This window comes from Perca fluviatilis, chromosome 14 (genome assembly GCF_010015445.1).
Source record: "Perca fluviatilis chromosome 14, GENO_Pfluv_1.0, whole genome shotgun sequence".
Lineage (NCBI taxonomy): Eukaryota > Metazoa > Chordata > Actinopteri > Perciformes > Percidae > Perca > Perca fluviatilis.
The window spans coordinates 8,304,701-8,319,022 of record NC_053125.1 but is presented as its reverse complement, the minus strand read 5'-3'; the positions used below and the strand labels follow the sequence as shown (position 1 = coordinate 8,319,022).

General features: G+C 40.7%; 1 protein-coding gene across 1 annotated transcript; it reads right to left on the bottom strand.

Moving 5' to 3' along the window:
* Window positions 1-4,254: 4,254 nt before the first annotated feature.
* LOC120573542 lies at window positions 4,255-13,038 on the bottom strand. The gene is made up of 6 exons (XM_039823331.1): window positions 12,868-13,038; window positions 12,396-12,743; window positions 12,211-12,248; window positions 11,724-11,829; window positions 11,522-11,556; window positions 4,255-4,359 (listed from the first exon to the last, which is right to left on the bottom strand). Exons 1-6 carry the CDS (start codon window positions 12,908-12,910, stop codon window positions 4,255-4,257), a joined length of 675 nt encoding a protein of 224 aa, XP_039679265.1. The 5' UTR covers window positions 12,911-13,038.
* Window positions 13,039-14,322: the final 1,284 nt, after the last annotated feature.

Here is a 14,322-nt window from a genome sequence, read left to right as displayed (position 1 = left end):
AGCTGTCTGGATTTACCCTGCAGAGATCTGAGGAGCAGTTAACCATAAAATCGTTACGGTGTACAGTGATGTTAAAATGTATACAGGTTGGCAGAACGGTCTAAAATGTTTTGCACGGTCTTTTGCTCTACATTTTGTTGGTAAATGTGAGATGTTCAAGTCACACACAGTCCATAGATAGATAGATAGATAGATAGATAGATAGATAGATAGATAGATATTTATTTTAATTACGCTATAAAGAACATGAGTCTCCATTTCTCTCTCTGATGCGGGCGTCCTGTTCCTTATTGTTGCTGCATACAAACTCAGATTTTAACCCGTGATAACAATTGTTGAATTAAATAAAAAATTGTTATTTTGCCTATCCAGCTGCTCAGACTGCGGTTGACGCATCGCTGCATACTGGTTGGGTCATTCACGTTGTTGTGGATGTGAAAAAAACCACTCTGTCACGTTATATATCTTTTTATATCTTACTGTGCTTATGAACACTTAACCACAGGCAAACAATGAGCTGTGTTTGAATTGTCAGAATATTAAGTTTCCTCTTAACCCCAGGTCTTTTTTCAGTTAACAGGCCTCATGATCTTCACCTCGGTCGTGTTCACACAACACCGTGCTGTCTCTTCCTGTAAAAGAAGTGCTGGGTACCTCTCTCCCTCCATCTAACTCTCAGTATAAGAGACTCTGGACAGTCTCCTCCTCCAAACACCAATCATCGTTTCTCTCAGATTTAGACCCTGTTTACACATACATGGTTATTTTTACAAACGGAGACATTTCCCCTCGATTGTACCCTTCGTTTACACGCAAACTGAGATTTTGCCTCTGAAACAGAGTCTTTCTAAAAACTCCGGCCAGAGTGGAGATTTTTGAAATCTTCGTTTGCATGTAAACTGAGACAAACGGAGGTTTAGGCAGTCGAGAGACAAAGAGGAAGTGATTTGTTGCTATTTTCGGGATTCTGATTGGCTAACGTGGGCTTGAGCTTCTCGTTACACTGCCACATACAGGTTTGGCATGCTCTTGACTGCATTGACAGCATCTATACAAAGGTACATGTAACCGGACACTTTTCTGAAAACTGACAGCTGTGCACAATGTTATTTTTGAAAACGGAGAGGTTGAAATGTCGGTTTATGAAAATAGCCGGCCACGTGTAAACCTAGCATAGGTAGATAGCATAGAATCTTTTATTACAAAATGAGATTTGTTTTTACAGTTACCGTACTGAGGACCTCCAATAAAAAGAAAATAATAAAAGAAAATAGCATTCACTGCCTGCAGGTAGCAAAATGTCTTGTCTAATAGCAACATCAGCATTGCCGCGTCTTTTCATGCAACTGATGGTAGATTAGAGATAATTGTTTGCTCTCAGAAGTTAAACTCTTCATCTTTTTAAATCAGAATCATATGCAGCCAATTATATTACCAAGCCACACTGAAATTATGATTTTCTATGAAGCGGTAATACTATAATACGTTTTTATAAGTAACATTTGTATTTCACTTTTTTTAATTTATTGGTATTTTAGAAAGCAAACCTTGCATACAAATTCTATAAAATATTAGAGTTTTACAAAAACATTTACGAACACAGACCTGAACCCAATAGGTCCTGTACTGTAGATGATCACATTAGATAACAATCAAAGCTGCTCCACATACTTATTGACATCAGACCTCAGGTAGTTATCAGAGCTAAGAGTTAAAGGGGTGATAGAATGATTACATAGGGTATTTCACACTGTTCCTTATGGTCTCCTTATGGGGTATGTAACATTGGTTGGGCTGAAAATGGCCTGGTTGATATTTTATTGGCCCTTATGCATCCCTGTGTTTTGGCCCTATTTGTAACAAGAGCTTTTCTTCCAAATATGGTATGGTCATGAATATTTAGATGAGCTGCGCGCGCCGATTGGTTGAGCGACTTGCCATACGCACATATTAGAGACACGGCTGATTGGTTGGTCGAATCCACAACACATACATTAGAGAAGCGACAGAATCTCATATTCCAGACACTGCAATGTTTCATTACCAAATTCACTTCTGAGACTTTTTTAAGCGAGAAATCAACTATATAAAGCTGAAATATGGGCCGTTTTACAAAATTTGATGGCTAATTGCAAATTTGGTAAGACGTGTCTGACTTTAGGAGCTCCACACAGTCTGACGAGAAAGCGACAGCCTGCTGGGCTCCATACCCAGGGCAAAGTCACCCTTTGTGGATACTGCATACGGGGCTCCGCGGCCAGCTGCCGGCATTACTATATTTACGGTTTGAATTTCGTCACGCCACTTTGATTTTAAGGCATTTTTATGAACGGCGGGTCTTTGTAGGACCAGCAGCTGCTTGCTATATGTCCCATTCATTACAATGGGGAAATACCGCGGCTAGCTACACTGCTGCGCCCATAACTAAATTATATTTACAGTTTGAATTTCGTCACGGCATGAATATTACAGGTTCCTCAAGGTCTTACAAAGCTTAGCTAACACTTGTCCGATTTCGGATATCAATTGAATGTATTTTTGTGTGTCAGAGTTAGGAGGAGGCTAGCTAGCTCTCATTGATGGACTCCATCTCACCACGGCTCTATCAATGAGACTCAAGGACAAGAGGCTTTATTTCCCCGATTGTTTGTTTAAATAACTCAACACACATACCCATTATAAGATTTACTGGAACCTGCGGGCGCGGTAAAAGATTGCGGGCGTAACAAGCTCCGCTGACACTGCGGTCAGGGGTGGGGTAGCAACCCGGCGCACCAACACCGACACTAAACTCCGACACACAGTCGGAGAAAATTTGCAATTAGCCATCCCTTTTCGTAAAGCGGCCCATATTTGAGCTTTATATGGTTGATTTCCGCGATAAAAAAGTTTCAGAAGTGAATTTTGTAATGGAATAGCAGAGATCTGCGTGACCTAGCTAGATTCAGAAGACTACCTGATCTCAGGTCAGTTGTGTAGCCTATGTAAATGTTGGGCGTGACTGTTCTCTTAAGGTTCGGATTTTGAGACGGCTTGCGTAAGCAACTCAGCTTTGTTGGGATTCGCCAGTTTTCAGCGGCAGTTTCAAAATATGAGATTTTCATAGTAAAGGGGTGGCAATGGGACTTTGAGCTTCTATGTATGTCCTATTTACCCACCCGAACTGTCGTTATTCAACTATGACAGGGTAAAATCGGTTTTGCATTCTATCACCCCTTTAAGGGAGGAGCCAAGGGGATATGTATTGCCTAGCTTCTACTATTTCTGTGACACGCGTCAAGAACGGAATAGTTGGGTTTAGGAAAAGGTGGTGGGTGGGCTTATGTTTCCGTGACACGTGGGTATAACGGGACGGTTAAAGAAGGAAGTGTCTTTACTCGGGACACGAACCCAGATCTCCTGGGTGAAAGTCCTGTGTTTGACCCATCCGCCACCCCAACTAACCTCCCCTTGCGGAATTTTGGCTTTACATACTACTCGCTAAACCCAGAGTAGCTGCTGCTCTCCCCGGTACATTATACAAACACGCTGAAGGGCGCTTTTTTCGTCACTTCAGACGCTGACAGCCACTGTCCAAGCGTCTGTATTTTACGAGTTCGGAGTGACAGGTTGTGCATAATGTATGTTCAACATAGTGAAAGTGGGAGGTGGTGTCTGTTTCCAGTTCAGTAAAATTAATGTGGGTGCTAGAAGGGTTATGAATCTTGCTACCGAGAGAAGGGGTCCTGTAAGAGGACGGTCTCTCCCGGTACTCCAAATACAGCCAACACTGGGTTGGGTTGAACCGCGTATCTCGTAATATTATAGCACCTTTCTTAAAAGTAATGCAGCAAGCAGTACTTTCCAATGAGGTGCATGACATTAACAGAAACCGCCTCCCTGTGACTTATGCTGCTTTGTAACTACAGATGAAACGGTGTCAGAGTTTAACAGCGACAAATAGTGAAAGGAGAGGTTTTTTTTGTTTTTTTTTAAGTCAAATGTAAAACTGGATTGCTGCTGTATCTCTGGAATTGTATTCCCCATACCAGCATAGACACACTGCTATCAAGTCAGCATTTACAACATATTCTTACTGTATTGATGTGCACTAATTACATATTTCAGAGATAAAAATTCAAACTCTGCACTAGGAAGAAGTCTTTTGTCCTTCTTTTGACAAAGTGATGGTCAGTCCTCCTGTCCACCATCTGCAGATGAATATGATAAAGCATCGGTTTTATTCTGAACCACTTTTCTGGTTTCATCCTGAGTCTATCTAGTAGAAGCATAAACAACATTGGGCTCCACTTCTCTTGTTTTTCTTGTTTTTGGACGGAAAGCCACAGCTGCGTAGTTCAGCTCTTCAGAGGCCCGGTTCTGTCAAAGAGAATATTTACACTCCCTTATCTTGAATGAAATAATGACTTGACACAGTTTTTAAAATGATAAAACAAATAAAAGTAAATGATACAAGTTGATTCACCTCAGGCTCTTTCTTCTGTTATTCATTGGCAGCTGAATGAAAGGGACAAAACGTCCAATCAGGTCACTGACAATCATTATTCATCATTACTTTGCTTTTATTAACATTTTTCTTTCAACATATTCACACAATTTTAGAGAAGTAGTGAAGAAATCAAAATGGAAAACAAAATGGAAAGTGTAGCTTTCAGGAAGTACCTTTCTGAAGTTTCCTGATTGTAACAACCAGACCAATGTTGACCATTAAGAGAACAGTCAGAGCTCCCAGGATCAAACTCATCAGCTTTGCTGTTCCATCAGACTATGCTGAAAGAGAGAATAGAATTACTCGGTTTTCATTTACTGGCTCAGGAACTGTGAGAACATTCAATCTTTTATGTTGAATCTTACTTTCAGACTTCCTGTTGTTGTCATCATGAGATTCCTCGCTGCCTTTTAACAAAATAAAAGAGATATTTACTTTTTGATTATACCTTGAAATATTGTATCCCTCTCTTATTTGGAATATTTTCAAATAGCCACAGGTGTTTTTTGGGCAATTCATAAATTAGTAAAAGTAATATAGAAAGATGTTTATGGGTTTGAGAACTGTGAGAACATTAACCAAAGTTAGGATAGACACATTGGGCCTCATTCACCAAGAATTTTCTTAACTTTGTTCTTAGTAAACTTCCTAAGAAAAGTCTACATCGGATTCATGACGTGAACAGCATTGTTTGCACCTGTGTTCTTAGATTGATGAATCCCACGTCTTCGTAATTGAAAGCGCGTGCCAGTTGTTGCTAATTAGCATAAGAAAATTTGCTGCAAATTCCCATATAAGGACATGACACTTCCTGTGCACCTCCTGGGAAGCGGGAGACCACGTTCAAGAGATGGTTGTCAGAGTCCCCGATGACTTGTACGTTGAGTGATATTGCTTGTGGTTGAGGTATGGGAAAGTGTCTGGTTAGGGTGCCTTAATATGCACGTGAGTGCAGTCTATTTCCCCGATAATGTTGTGCAGACCCGCAATAGAGTAGAACCCTCTCTTGACCAGCAGCTCTTGACGAGTCTCACTGTCAAGCCAAGGTTGGGCTTTGACTTTGGGTCTCTTCAGTTTAAAAGGGGCAACAATATCAAGAACATCTGTGACAGGGGGTTGCGCTGTGCAGTAGCTAAAAATCCCAAGGTGGAGAGTAGCATACCTGCACATGGGGTGGTACGGGATTGGACCGTTGGGTATGGCTTCGCAGCGCTGGCTCACAGAGCTCCATTAAAACGTGTCTTGGAAGCCTAAACCGTCCGATCAAGTACTCGTCAGTCTCCGTAAATAAATCAACGTGATCCTCAAATCCTCAATGTGTTCCCTTCTCAGAGCACGCTCGGCAATGTCATCAAGCAGCAATAGATATGCCATTTTAATAGCATGCCTGATGTGCAGAAACAGGCCCATTTTGGCCCTATAAATGGCGTGATCAATCACCAAATAATGCAGGATTTAATCAGTAAATTAGTTGGTATTTTAGTATTTCTTTGCATACTATTTTTTTCAGCAAACGATCAGAAATACATTACAGTAAAATACTATGATTGTAAACGACTGTACAATTAAATAAAATGCAGTAACCAATTATTTGGAGAAAACTGTCGTCGTTCACATGTGTGTAAGAGTGCTCTTGAGTGTATGTAGATTTTGTTCTTGGCTAAGAACAAATCCAAGATAAGAAAACATTAGTGAATGTCAGAATCTAGGTAAAAAATGCCTAAGTGGGGTTTAAGAACACATTTCTTCGTAAGAACAGTTGGTGAATGAGGGCCATTTTTTTTTATCTTAAAAGGACTAGCAGTGACTGCACAATTAAAGAAATGTGAAAGAGAATCTTACGTTCAGACTTCCTGTCAGAGCTATCACGAGAATCATCACTGTCTTTAAACAAAATCAAGATAAGTTCATGTCTGATTTTACCTTGAAAAATGGTATCACTCGTTTTAAAATGATGAAATGTGCTCTTTTTTCCAATTATGATATTGGCATATATAAAAAGAAGAATACAGAACACAGGACTTTTATAATCTTACCTTTAACATTGAAATGTATTGCGCTGAAATTATAACGTCCTTCAATGTAAAATCCAGATAAATACAGTCCAGAGTCAGATACATCCACTTTCTTAATTATGCGGGACGTAAAAGATTTGTTGGAACTCATTTCAAATCTTCCATTTTGAATTCCGTCACTGTATAAAGGTTTTCCTGTAGAGCTGGTCATCGTGGAGATCCAGCTGGCCTTGGTTCTGTTGACCACTCTGAACCAGAGTGTTGGAGTGACTCGGTTGGACGGGGTAGAGCATGTGAGTGTGACTTCTCCACCCGGCTGACACTCCACAGACTCAGTGTGAGACTCAGAACCTGAGACAGAGATCCAGCCTGAAACAAACAGAAGAGACAAAAGAGAGTTCCTTATTATAGGAAGGTATACAATACCTCTTAATAAAGATACTAATAATAAGCAAATATGTTTTAATGCTGAAAGTAATAAAGTTGAGATACAAGTATTGTCAGTACTTACTGATGCTGCAGAGAATTAAAGCTGTTATCAGGCTCCGTTTCATCGTGGTGCGTATGATCACAGCTCTGTGATGTCTAACTGTGCTCCAGGAAGGCTGCTCTCAACTTCAGAGGTGGAGTCTTTGACAACAAATGATCGCCTCAACAGATACCAGACCGAAAGAGATAATTTCCTATTAAGCTGAGTAATGTTCAAACCAGTGTTCGAATTACGTGGGAGCCAGATGGAGCCGAGCTCCCTAGAGTGAGTGACCCATGAAAGCACCAAAGTCTGAGGGAGTCTCTCATATCTGAAGGTGTCTGCCATATGTGGCATTGTAATTTAATCTTAATCAACGCTCATTATCCATCCCTGTGCGATCTTTCCATTAAAGACGTTAAATTAAAATATAGGCTACTACACACTTAGACCTGAGCCTACCCTACGCTCATGAACGCAGCATGACTGCACTTCACCACCACACCACCAGGCTATGTGAGCAAACCGCATATTGATTTCGCACCACTCGCAAGTCCGAAGCAGTGACCTTGCTTTTAGCTTAATGTGCTTTTGAGGTAAATACCAATACATGTAAATATCACTGTCAGTTATGCCACCGAAAAAAAGGTCGCCTGCGCCGAATTCATTTTCGGCCCGGACAAGTTTCAGTTTTACCACCAAAAAAACAAAATAGTTGCAGATTTAGAATCACAAAATACCAAGTCCTCCCGGAGTTGTGCCTTTTGTCATTAGTTCATTTTATTTGCTTTCAATAACTTGGTAAACAGTGGCAGTAAGCCAACAGCTACATGCAAGGTGTGTTGCACCAAGATAAATGATGCCGGATCAACAATGTCGAACTTCATCAGGCATCTCAAAACTCACCCAGATAGGTCAGTCACTCACACACCAATATGAAAGACATTACATTTAGCATATATCGTCACAGGTAACAAGCTAACCATCACAAAGTGTTGTGCTAATGCTGGGAACAGGCACATTGTATATTATAGTTTTATCCATATGATGTGACAGACTCAGGTTACTATTTCACCAGGTCCGAGGGCTAGAGGGATGGTTCGGAGTAATTTACCCTAAGGTCCTTTGCACCATGACCTCGAGCCAAACACCCCCCCAGAAGCTTTTTTTCACCTGGGTCTAACACTGGGCGAGTTAGCGTAGAGTAGCGTTAGCCGCTGAGTAGCTTAGCGCGGGGCTAATGGACCCACGTTTGTATCTCTTAAATGACCCCACTAATAATGCCCGAAATGATACCAAACGTCTACACTAGTGTGTATATATAGGTTATGCTCTCATAAAACGATGGATTGGAAAGTTTGTAAGTACACCAGAAGTTTATGAACACTTGCCTGCTCTCTTCTACTAGCTGCTGCTGCTGCTGCTACCTGCAGTTAGAAGAGTGCTTAGGGCCGTCTATAAATTACTACACCGAAAAAGTACACAACAAAAATATGTATTAATTTAATGATTAAATAAGGTAATGTCTCCAAACTTACCTCAATTATTACTTGTCTCCTGCTAGTTATATTACAGCACTTACTTTAAAAATTAAGTTAAATTAAAAAATATTTTTGTTGCATCTCTTTTCGGTGTTGTAATTTGTAGATGTCCCTAAGCACTCGTCTCACAGCAGCAACAGCAGAGAGCAGAAGCCAGCAGGCAAGTGTTATTTACATAAACTTCTGGTGTACTTACAAACTTTCCAATCCATCGTTTTATGAGTGCATAACCTATATATACTAGTGTAGACCTTTGGTATCATTTCAGGCATTATTAGTGGGGTCATTTAAGAGATACAAACGTGGGTCCATTAGACCCGCGCTAAGCTACTCAGCGGCTAACGCTACTCTACGCTAACTCGCCCAATGTTAGACCCAGGTGAAAAAAGCTTCTGGGGGGGTGTTTGGCTCGAGGTCAGGGTGCAAAGGACCCAAGGGTGAATTACTCTGAACCATCACTTTAAATACTGTACTGTCTGGACATGCTTTGAATTCATAAGATTTATGGGACTGATCAGATGGCCAGAGACTTGACTTTGACTCGTGGCAAAAGACTTGAGACTTGACTTGGACTTCCAAAAATGACTTGTGAACATCTCTGCTGTGCGCATATACTGCGCAAAAGCGCCACTTGCGCCTAGGTTATTTAATTGTATAGCCTTGTTAGGCTATTTGCGGGGTGTGCCAACTGTTTTTTATGAGATAGAGACCCCCTTAAAGACAAAAAGATAATTCGAACACTGGTTCAAACCAATTGAAAACGATTTACAACAGATACATCGAGGCCTTTATGTAAGACGGTCGAAACTTATCGACTAATGCACAATAAGATTCACATAACCTTGCTTGATCTCAAGTTTAAAATACAGACTGTCTGCTAAAGTCATTTTATGGTTAACATTCTCACGCTCTGTAAGCGTATGGATCGTAAGGATGGTGGCCAGTCTGGCTCTGGCCCACACACATTATTAAAATTTTAAGGACAGACAACAGATTCTGTGGTTTTATGGATTTTATTGAGTCAAAGTTGAAAGCTGACAGGAAACAAATGCAACAACAGTCTTACTGAATCTTATAACGGTCTCTACAAGAGCTGCAAAATTACAGTCACCACCAACCAAAGTGAAATATAGACCAAAATTACCACTTATGTTTTGTGGCTGTTGCTAAGTTAAAGTGACTCCTTTCTCAGTAGTACATTGTTAAACGGGGTGGCAGTAGCTCAGTCAGTAGGGAGTTGGGTTGGTCCCCATGCAGACAAATGTATGGACTCTTGGCACCTGTCCATTGGCAGCCCCCTCATTCTGACATCGCTCCATTAGTGCATGTATAGGTACTGAGCATGGGCAGCGGCTGTAGCTCAGTGGTAGAACAGTTGCTGCGCATCGGAGTGTAAATCTGTGGCAATGTTTATCTGATGAGCAGGTGGCACCTTGTACGGCAGCCTCGGCCACAGTGTATGAATATGTGTGACTGGTTCCTGTGCTATGTAAAAGCGCTTTGAGTAGTAATTAAGACTAGAAAAGCGTTATAAAGCAGTCCATTTACGTTTAAACTGTTTGATGCATGCATTAGAATGATTCATCCAGTAATAATGTATGATCATTAACACTAATAGGCAGAGTAAAGCTTTTATATCGGACTGTCTAACTGTCACACTGCTTCAGACACCTGTTAATAGACACAGAGGCACTATGTGAAGATATAGCAGGGCATGTCAGTTTAAAGGAGGGATGTGGGAAGTATAACACTTTTGCGACTTTTTTTGTAATGACTTAAAATGTCATGATAAAATATTGCTCTTTGGGAACATGAAGGCCTTAGTATTTATTAAAAATATGAATTACATTTAACACACTGTTATACACAGGATTCCATATTGACTTGCATATACTGATGCGTGATGTATAACTCACTCACTCCTTCCTTAATCTAACTCTGAAGTCGGCAACCTTGGTAATATGAAGCACCATTTTAAAATGTTGTTAATCATTGTGCCATATCCGTATAAAGCCTGCCATCATCTGTCCAGCCCGCTCAAGCAGTGTTATTTTTTTTTCCCTGTTGCACTGCATTCTGTAAAGAAGACAACAAGTACTAGCCAATCTGAGGCAGAGTAGGGCAGGTCTTTGCTGAATGTGGATGGGGAAAAAAAGTAAAACTAACGTAAATAAAAGTCTGTTGTCCTGCAAATGGCTGTGAAAGAGATCATTTTGCAAGTGGATTGGAACATTTCCAAATAACTCTCTGCATGGCACACTAGCAATGCCTGGGTGCCTAATGCCGACCTACACCAAACAACTTTTCAAGCTGTTCCAATGTCGCAGATTATTTCCAATATCTGAATGAAATCATGAGTCTTGCTAGAGTTGGGGTGTGCTCCCGTCATCCCTATCGTTTGGTGTAAGGTGGTCATAAAACTGTCAGTCAGTCTTTTTCACGTCTTTGATGTGATCATAAGTTTGAAGTCTTGGTAGTGCAGTTAAATCAAGTGAACATTTTCAACCACCAATGGGTGTGCTCCCTCAGCACCAAACGGTAAGGAGACCTTCACCTGCATGTACGGCAAACTTTCCCTAAAGTTACCAGCTATCGCTAGCAGTAGCTAGCTAGCTAGCTAGCTTGGTTACATTTTTCAAACGAATCAAACATTAGTTGTAGTCATGCAATGTGTGAACCTGCAAGATCCCCAGTCTTTACTTATTATAACATGTCTTTAACCTTAGATGTGAGATGATTGTTTTGAGATGTGAGATGGTGTCAGACTTTAGTCTTTTCGAAGTCTTCTATTGTATGGTAGGCCATAAGGATGCTGACCCCTGATCTTACTATAGTCTATCTGGACAGTCACCACAGTCAGATAAGACTCGCAAGACCGAGTAAGAGAGAGGGAGAAGAGAGTGATTCTGGAAAGAGTCGGAACAGCTGAGTTAGTAAGAACAACTAAATCATGCCTCTGCTACCTTTTTAAAACATATATAATAGGAAATGATAAAAATCGATTCACCTCAGGCTGTTGTGGATTCTGTTCTTCATTGGCAGCTGAATGAAAGAGACAAAACGTCCAATCAGGTCACTGACAATCATTATTCATCGTTACTTTACTCTTATTCTGATTGGGCAAACATAACACTTTTTTTATTCTTTCAACATATTGCAAAAAAATCTAAATAGAACACAAGATAGAAAGTGTAGCTTTCAGGAAGTACCTTTCTGAAGTTTCCTGATTGCAACAACCAGACCAATGATGACCATTAAGAGGAGAACAGTCAGAGCTCCCAGGATCAAACTCATCAGCTTTGCTGTTCCATCAGACTCTGAAAGAAAGAGAATAGAATTACTCTGTTTTCATTTACTGGCTCAGGAACATTCAATCTTTTGTTGAATCTTACTTTCACACTTTCTGTCGTCGTCATCATGAGATTCGTCGCTGCCTTTTAACAAAAGAAAAGCTACATTTACTTTTGATTTTACTTTGAAAAATTGTATCACTCTTATTTGGAATCTTTTCAAATAGTCATGTGTTCTTTTGGGGCAATAAATTAGCAAACCTAGAAAGACATTTATGACGGTTTTTCATTTACGGGCTTGAGAACTGTGAGAACATTAACCAAAGTTAGGATAAACACATTGTTTTATCTTAAAAGGACTAGCAGTCACTCTGCTCAACTAAAGAAATGTGAAAGAGAATCTTACTTTCAGACTTCCTGTCAGTGTCATCATGAGAATCATCACTGTCTTTAAACAAAATCAAGATAAGTTCATGTCTGATTTTACCTTGAAAAATGTTATCACTCTCTCTTGAAATGTGCTTTTTTTTTGCCAATTATGATATTAGCATATATAACAAAAAACAGAACAAAGGATTTTTATAATCTTACCTTTAACATTGAAGTGTATTGCGCTGAAATTAAAACGTCCTCCGATGTAAAATCCACAGAAATACAGTCCAGAGTCAGATACATCCACATGTTTGATTTGGAGAGAGAGAGTGGAGATGTTGGTACTCATGTTGAATCTTCCATTTTTAATTCCATCTCTGTATAAAGGTTTTACTGTAGAGCTGGCCATCATGGAGATCCAGCTGGCCTTGGTTCTGTTGACCACTCTCAACCAGAATGTTAGAGCGTCTCGGTTGGACGGGTTAGAGCATGTGAGTGTGACTTCTCCACCCGGCCGACCCTCCACAGTCTCAGTGTGAGACTCAGAACCTGAGACAGAGATCCAGCCTGAAACAAACAGCACAGACTTGTTATAGGAAGGTAAAACAATACCTCTTAAAACTTATTTGCTTATTATATTTATCAATGCTGGAAGTTATCAAGTTGAGAGAAAAGTCTTGTCAGTACTTACTGATGCTGCAGAGAATTAAAGCTGTTATCAGGCTCTGTTTCATCGTGGTGCGTATGATCACAGCTCTGTGATGTCTAACTGTGCTCCAGGAAGGCTGCTCTCAACTTCAGAGGTGGAGTCTTTGACAACAAATGATCAGACAGACAAACTTGTTCTTGAGGTCATTTCCTATTAAGCAGCAAGTCACTAATGGCTGTATGCCCACTGTACACGAGAAGGGGTCACCTCGCTTCCCACCATTGCATGCTAGAGGTCTTGAAAATCAAGCTGTTCCACTTAGTGCTCCCCCTAGAGGCCTGGAGAACTTCTGTTGTGTAATCTGGATGCAGAGTTTTTTTTGTTGCATTTGTTTTCGGGGATTTTGTGCTTTTCTTTTTGCATCGTTTCTGTATTTGCAGCGTGTTTCTGTATTTCTGGTTGTGTGTATTTGCATCATGTTTGCTAAATGCTGCGCATGTGTTGTCAAATTAATGAAGATGTTTTCTCAATTTGCTTGTGTTTTGTCTATTTCATTAAGTTACAGTGTGTTTGCCCGTCGGCCACCGTACGTACCAGCCTACAACTGCAGCGGTCGATCTGTGATGCGTATCATCATTCATTATCTATGGGAAGCAAATATTTCACTGCACAAAGCATTCTGGGACACCTGGAGACATGGACCAAGCTGGCAGAGCTAAAGGAAAAAGCCCCAGAATTGCTGCTTGGAGGAAGGTGGCAGCTATTGTTGGGGAAACTTGTGGGTTAAAAAACAGCAGAGGGGAGCCAATAAGAGCTAGACTGTACTCTGTGTGTGTGTGTGTGTGTGTGTGTGTGTGTGTGTGTGTGTGTGTGTGTGTGTGTGTGTGTGTGTGTGTGTGTGTGTGTGTGTGTGTGTGTGTGTGTGTGTGTGTGTGTGTGTGTGTGTGTGTGTGTGTGTGTGTTCTTGCACAGGTGACTCAGTGGGCAGGCCCCGATTCATTCACTGTGTAGCTCTCAGATTACCATGATGCAGCTTCATTGTCTTCTTTGTTCTTCTAAGATGCACACAGTAAATGCTCTCATATCTGGTTGTGCACGTGTGAGTTTGGATCTTTCCACAAGTCTGAAATCAGATATTGATGTTGAAACAGTGTCAGAAGGGGTTGATAAATACTGGAAACTCATTAGGTAGCATCATTCTTGATCTTATAAAAACTGCTAGGCTTTTGATGTGTGTGGTTATGTGTGATCACTAGTCTTCCTGTGGTTGAGACTGTTGCTATTTGTTGCCTGATGGTTAGCATCTACACTTTGTCTTTCCAAAACATCTAGCCGCAGATTGATTTTTTCTTTACATGACAGAATCTAGGCCAGTGGTTAATTCATATTGTTAGACACATTATCAACTTTAAAAGCGTGCTCAGACACCACGTGTACCTCACTCACTGCTCCACTCTGTCCCACAGTCATCTGTGTCCAATGGACAAAGTGACAGGA

Excerpts from the sequence above, each read along its gene's own strand:
- LOC120573542 (XM_039823331.1), bottom strand. The coding sequence starts at position 12,910 with ATGAAACAGAGCCTGATAACAGCTTTAATTCTCTGCAGCATCA. Across the intron at positions 12,744-12,867 it reads TTTAATTCTCTGCAGCATCA|GCTGGATCTCTGTCTCAGGT; the intron begins GTAAGTACTGAC and ends TGTTTGTTTCAG. Across the intron at positions 12,249-12,395 it reads AATACACTTCAATGTTAAAG|TGATGATTCTCATGATGACA; the intron begins GTAAGATTATAA and ends GTTTAAAGACAG.